Source organism: Salmo salar, chromosome 08 (assembly GCF_965601325.2).
Source record: "Salmo salar chromosome 08, fSalSal1, whole genome shotgun sequence".
Classification (NCBI taxonomy): Eukaryota; Metazoa; Chordata; class Actinopteri; order Salmoniformes; family Salmonidae; genus Salmo; species Salmo salar.
In genome coordinates, this window is record NC_138298.1 from 26,085,471 (window position 1) to 26,092,457 (window position 6,987).

Below are 6,987 nucleotides of genomic sequence, written 5' to 3' on the forward strand. Positions count from 1 at the left end.
GGCTAAATCTCTATCACCTGTTCACATTCTTTTCACCAACCCTTTGTCCAACTGCTGGTGAATATGAGAAAAAGCATTTAGCATTTCAATAAACCAATGATCAATCCACAAACAACATGGAAGCTATCAAAAAACAAGGAAGATGAAGATGAAGGCACTTAAAATGCCTTTATTGTGGTCGTACGTTCAATGAAACAACATACAAAAAAATGAATGTAAAAGAAGAAACAGGAAAACAATGGAACATATTATCTCCAATATTGTATGTATACTGCATAACTTTGCTCTTCAATAAAACATATTTGTTCATTGAACAATATATTATAGAATGGGTTGCCAGATGGTGGTGTCATACATGACCGATGACATCACAATGGTCTTTAAGCCAATTTGAACAATGGGTTAATGTGGATATGTATCAGTCTTCATTGGTTATTGACATGGCTTGTTTCTGCTGGTGCAAAAAGGTATGAAATCAGGTCATTTAATTGATTAACAACTATTTAAATTCTGGAGTAGTATTTTTCTCTTAGACCTAGTGGGAAGAATAAAAGTACATTCTGATTGACAAATGCATAAAAAGTGTACATGAAATGTACATGAAGTTCGGCTGTTGCAAATGCCACTCAATGTAACCTGTCTATTCTGTGTTATATGAGGTTTAGGATAGATAGCTAAGTTCCTCTCGGTTAGGCCTACCTTTTCCTATTCCGATGACCCCCCCCTCTTCCATTTGCTGGGGATCGGGGAAAAGGGTATTTTTTCAGCACTATCACATTTTCTTGTCAACAGAAAAAACGTCAGAAAGCAAATTCAGTTGATGTGGAGCAGAAGACAAGAAAGAAGGAGAGTGGCACTTCATCCCCCTCTCCAATTCCATCTGACCGTTCTGAACGGAATGCCTCCGTCACCTCTGACCCTTCACCCTCTGACCAACTCTCCTCCCTCCATCCACCTTCCTCTCCTGTTAAATGTTCCTCTCAGCCTTGCTCTCCTGCTAAACAGCCCTCTGTACCCCGGTCACCTGCCAAACACCCTTCCCCAGTGAAATCCTCTCCAGTGGTGTCCCTCCCTAGTTCTCCCTCTCCTACCAACCCTCTGGACTGTCATGGAGACACCAGCCATGAGGGCACAACAGTCAGGTAATTCAAACAAAAAGTACAGTGCCATCCTAGAGTCTCTTTAGAGAGTTGGGTTTAGAGCTACAAGACCAGGGCCAGTGTTTATCAAGAGTATGAGTGCTAATCTAGGATCAGGTCCTCTCTTTCCATAATAATCTGATTTTTAATGTTCTAAAAGGCAAACTGATCCTAGATCAGACTCCTACTCTGAGAAACTCTATAAACACAGTCCCAGAAAGTTATTTTCCACAAACTGTAGTTTTAGGCTCTTCTGTCCACATCTAGTGGATAAAGAGAGTACTAACCTATTGCCCTGGTCTACTTGGTACACTGCATTTATATGGACAGCAATACATGCGTAACTACTCAGACTGTGTTTATAGTACAGTATAGTATTTAATAGAGAGACTGCGTAGAGTGATACAATCTCTGTTTTGGAGGCTTTAGACCTGTTTATCTCCTTCCTCCAGACCTCTGTCTCTTCTGGACCACTCTAGCCCAAGGCCCCAGAGGCCAGTCTCAGCCACCAGAAGCATGAGTCTTCCCAGGGCCAGCTCAGCCACCAGAGGGTCAGAAGAGACCCAGGGGGCCAGAGGAGAACGGGGGGCACTGGTCAACATGGAACTTCTTGGGTAAACCACAACACACCACAAATGCATTGAATATAAGTTATTTATTGTTTAGAGATCAATGTCTGATATACTATGGGGATAGGGCTTACTATCAAGCATGTCAGTTTTATTAGATATTTATAAAGAAATTAATTATAACAATCTTGGCCTAAAGGACATCCACTTCTTTGTGTACTCACATAATTACATATCATTTTTCCATGACCAAGATGGCTGCCATTATCATCACTTGACAGAGTTATGAAGGTTTATGACATAGGCCACTCTATGTGTCTAGGGTATTGTATATCTATGTGTGTACTGATGGCTGCTTTTTCTTCACAGGTTGCCTAACATTGGCAACACTTGCTTCCTTAACGCCATCCTGCAGTGTCTCCTGGTCCTGCCTTCCTTCTTAAAGAAAATCCTGCACCAGGAACAACTCTGGAGCTCCTCCCCCTTCTCCAACCTGCTCAGGTAAAGGAAGGATCAAAAGCAGACACTTCCCCACACACCCATTATTTGTGGTCATGAATTTGCATGCGACTTCTATACAAAGTGTTTGTCGTAGCAGGTTAGGAGAGCATTTTTGCTAAATCTAACACTTTTCCTAACCTTAACTCCTTCATATTTTGCTGTGTATGTATTTTTATTTTTTTTCCTTTTTTTTTATTTTTTCGGAATCTTCATAAACCAGAGGAACAACAATGATACAATGATTATGATGTAAACATTAGTAGGCCAACTTGGAAAGTGTAGAATTACTATTTTCCCATAATGCTCAATGACTGAACATTCCACATTACCGTGGGAAATTGGTAGTTTTTTAAAATGCTCTGGAATTGAGAGCAGTATCCAAACCAAATATCTTAGGAGAATAAACAACACATTTTTGTTGTTTTGATCATTGTCCGTCCTCAAAGGTGAAATTGCATTGAATCGAATGAATCATTTCTAATGATGAGGTGCCGTTAGATAAAACATATTTGGATATACTCATCTGCCTCTTTAGGCGTAAGCCAGTAGGTTGACACCATCCAGTCAGCTGCTAATTTACTCTCTGTCTCCCCTACAGGTGTCTGTCTGATGTGTACCGTTCGAGTCTACCTGACAGTGGGGCAAACCAGGCCTCAAAAGCAGACCTCATGTGGAAGGTCAAGTACTCCTTGTCAGGATATGATTCGAAATATCTGGGGGACACGCAACAGGTAACTGAGGCACTACTCTCTTGTGTACGTGCGCTCTTTTTGCAAGGGTTCATTTTATCTTCTTCATTTGCTTTTATCTTGGTATGTTTCTTTCTCTCCTCATCATAGGACGCACACGAGTTACTTGTGAACATGCTGTGTCAGCTGAAGGAGGAGGGCATGATATTGAAGACACTCGGGGTGAGCTATACCTGCCCTGTTTCCCAGCTGGAGTTCCAGCTTGTGTCGGTGCGCACATGTACCAGGTAAGAGCTCCCATTGGTTGTAATGTATCTACTGAGAACATGATATTTCTACAAATAATATTACAAAACACATGGCATAACAGAAACATTGTAGACACCTGAAACAGAAACAGACTTGAAGCATTTTTCTTCTCTTTGTCCTGCTTCTGAAGCTGTGGGCGCGAGTCGTCCACCAGAGAGGACTACAACCACCTCTCATTGGACTTCAGCCCTGAGCGCACCTTGCAGAGCAGCCTAGCACTCACTTTCAAAGTCAGCACTTAGGGCTCAGACCTGCATGTAGAGACTAACACCCAGGGCAAGCTGCCCACTGCCTCAGAATACACTATCTTATTATTGTAGTGGTATCATTCATTTTGTAATGCTTTTGTTTCTAACCCAGGGTGAAAAGGTTGAATTCAAATGTGAGGGCTGTAAAGGACTCCACGCCACAAAGTTGGAGCTTTTCCACACACTGCCTCTGTGAGTTGTCCCTTTATAACCTCTCATAGGACTAGCAGTGTGTAATGAAATGAGTGGTCATTGTGTCCTGAGCCTTTAGGAGTAGTTACCTTCCTGAGCAGGTTGTAGGACTTAGTGATGAGCACCACCCAACACATTTCACTCATCTGTTATTTTGTTGAGTGGTTTCATTGTCTGTCTGTTCATCTCTCTTCCTCTCTGTCTCTGGGCAGTGTGCTGGTTCTGCATCTGAAGAGGTTTGGAGGACCTGGGGGGTTGGAGAAGCTGGAGGCTCCTCTTTTGTTTCCTTCGGAGCTGAGGCTCTCCACCCTCTGTGGGGACATGGTGCCACACCTGCACAGTGCCAGCCCACAGGCCCTCACCAACCTGGCCCCCAGCATCCAGGGGTCCATCCCCCAGACCCTCACCAGCCAAGTCTCCAGCCCAGCTGGAGAGGCCAAAGACAGCACCCTCTGCTGTTCAGGTAGGTCATGACACCATAACACTATTCTTGCTCCAACACCACACAAACCATCCACTCCCAAAACGGTCCTGCTGACAGAGAAGCTGGAAGCTGCAATTTAAAATGTTTCTCAGACATCTTTAGTGATGCATTGGAGCTGTTTTAGTCCAGAGCATTTCAGACAAGTGACCACGTTTTCACAGCTCTTCATATGTATATTTGACCCCTCAGATTCAAATGACCAGGAACCAGAGAAAGTGCTGCTGACAGCCTCAGTGGTGAGAAGAGAGAGAGAGATAGAGTGAAACCAGTGAAAAATAAGTTATGACAGAACACTGAGATAGTTATGAGGAGAACACGATGTAGTAGACCTCCTGTAGTAGACTAGTACTGTAGTAGACTGTAGACAGTGTGGTGGACTGTAGAGGAAATGACAGTCCCATGATCACATGTGTTTTCTTACAGAAGCAGCAGCCAGTGAAGTCAGTGAATGGATACTACCAGCTGACTGGTGTAGTCTCTCATTTGGGAGGCTCCGCAAACTCCGGTAAGTAAATACCTTAAAACACACACATGCAGATGCACAATACATATGACATCAGCTGAATTCCAAATCACTCCCTTCTCCTCAGCTTTTAATTTGCATGTTCATGTGTGCCTCTGCCGTATACACAAGCATCCCAAAGCTGAGGGAGTGAATATTATCGAGGGTGAAGGCCAGGGATCATCAACTAGATTCAGCCTCGGGTCCATTTTATTTCTTAGCCAGATGGGCAGGGGTATGGAACAAAATTACAAATAGTTTGTAGACCGCAAATTGACCGTAAGAAGCCCAAACAGATGTAATATTTGACTCATATCAAACCTTGCTTACATTTGTGTACAATCACATATATCTCTTTATTGTGCGTGGGAATACTTTGAAACAGATTTCCAAAATGATAATCACTTGGAGCTGATTTGTTGCTTTTTTAAATTCTTTTAACAATTACATTTTATTTGTTCAGAAAACATGGGGGGCCAAATAAAATCACCCTTGGGCCAAATTTGTCCCATGGGCCACCATTTGGGGAACCCTGGTGTAGGGAATAATTAGACCCTCCAATAGCCACTTCGGCCAAGCGTGCAAGACTGCAGGCTTCAGAGTGAAGTGTCATCCCGACAAGCACTGCAATATGTTTAGAGTTTGCGCAGTTTAATTCAAAAGAATGGAGAGGCATGCCTAATTATATGCTACGCGTATTTGTTTATCTCTGATTTCAAAACTTGACACATGTAACAGATAAAATATCTCCCAAATGAACTGTTTAACTGTTACGACACACTCTATTACCCACAAAAGCCTGACCTTTGACCTCTAGTCTGTCTTACTTGTTCCACAGGGCACTACATTAGTGACATCTTGCATGCCAGTGGAAACTGGTTCTGCTGTAACGACAGCCAGGTGTCAATGTCCAATGAAGCCACTGTGCTGAGGACCAGAGCCCGGAGTGCCTACATGCTCTTCTATATGTTCAGGTACTGCTTACTCTCACCATCTATATTCTTGTGTTGCTATATATGTGTACGGTTCCTTTCACCCTACAGGGCAAGAGAGCGGGAGGCCCCAGCACACAGGGCCTAACATGGCCACCTGCACCAGCCCCAGCCTAAACAGGGGCAGCACCTGGACCGGCCTCCAAACACTCAGACATGCCTCAACAGGGGCAGGACCTGGACCAGCCTCAACACACTCAGCTCAGCCTCAACAGGGTCAGCACCTGAACGAGCCTCAACAGGGTCAGCACTGGGCCCAACATCAACAACCCCGAGCCCAGCCTCAACAGGGGCAGCACCTGGCCCAGCTTCAACACCCCCAGCCCAGCCTCAACACACTCACACCTGTCTCAACAGGGGCAACACCTGGCACAGTTTCAACACCCCCAGCCCAGCCTCAACATGGGAAGAACCAGGCCCAGTCTCAACATGGACAGAACAAGACCCAGCCCCAACACCCTCAGCCCTGCCTCAACAGGTGCAGCACTCAGCCCAACTTTAATCATGGGGATCAAGGGAGACTTGCTCTTCATCACTAGCATGAACATTCTTTCAGTAGCTTATGTCATAAATGCCTCTCCTTGATTTGACTACTTCACCTAATGTATAAAGCTCATGTAAAAAAACACATAAAGTATACACACTAAATGTAGTACACATGTAAATGTGGTGGATAGAGTGTGTGATTATTTAGAGGGTATAACATCCCTTCTATTTGGTTTGGTTTGAAATCCTCCTGTTGTGAAATACACTGTGGTGTATAACTTCTTATTCAGCATGGTCAGACTGGATGACCTGCAATATTCAACATTGATCCAGGTCCCCAGCATGTCGGGAGATGACTTGTGCATGCCATGCAATTTCAATAAAGACAAACACATTTAAGATAATCCAATTTAAGATGATTCTGTTAACCGTTGTAACTTTTTAACTCAGGAAGCTTTATCGTATTCTATTCTTATTTACAATAAAAGTGACTCCAAAGTTACACAATACATTGTTTACCATTAATTTCTATTACATTTCCATTTTAGTCCTTTAGCAGACTTACAATTAGAGCATTAATCTTAACTTACAGTGCCTTCAGAATGTATTCACACCCCTTGACTTTTTACACATTTTGTTGTATTACAGACAGAATTTAAAATGTGGAAAATATATTTTGTCAAATTGGTTGTTGATCATAGCTAGACAACCATTTTCAGGTCTTGCCATAGATTTTCAAGAAGATTTAAGTCAAAACTGTAACTTGGCCACTCAGGAACATTCACTGTCTTCTTGGTAAGCAACTCCAGTGTATTTTTGTCCTTCTGTTTTATGTTATTGTCTTGCTTAAAGGTGAATTCATCTCCTCGTGTCTGG

At 43.1% G+C, this 6,987-nt stretch overlaps 1 protein-coding gene and 1 long non-coding RNA gene across 2 annotated transcripts; both read left to right on the forward strand.

Moving 5' to 3' along the window:
* The first annotated feature begins 796 nt into the window (after positions 1-796).
* On the forward strand, positions 797-2,205 carry LOC145881502 (uncharacterized). Its single transcript, XR_014393032.1, has 3 exons — positions 797-1,142; positions 1,592-1,753; positions 2,078-2,205. It is a non-coding gene; the product is annotated as an uncharacterized LOC145881502 (long non-coding RNA).
* Positions 2,206-3,026: 821 nt separating this feature from the next.
* Positions 3,027-6,496, forward strand: LOC123744206 (ubiquitin carboxyl-terminal hydrolase 37). The gene is made up of 7 exons (XM_082978312.1): positions 3,027-3,185; positions 3,338-3,437; positions 3,568-3,647; positions 3,860-4,110; positions 4,321-4,367; positions 4,555-4,636; positions 5,472-6,496. The coding sequence occupies exons 1-7, from the start codon at positions 3,073-3,075 to the stop codon at positions 5,711-5,713; spliced, it is 915 nt and encodes a 304-aa protein (XP_082834438.1). The 5' UTR covers positions 3,027-3,072; the 3' UTR covers positions 5,714-6,496.
* The last annotated feature ends 491 nt before the right edge of the window (positions 6,497-6,987 follow it).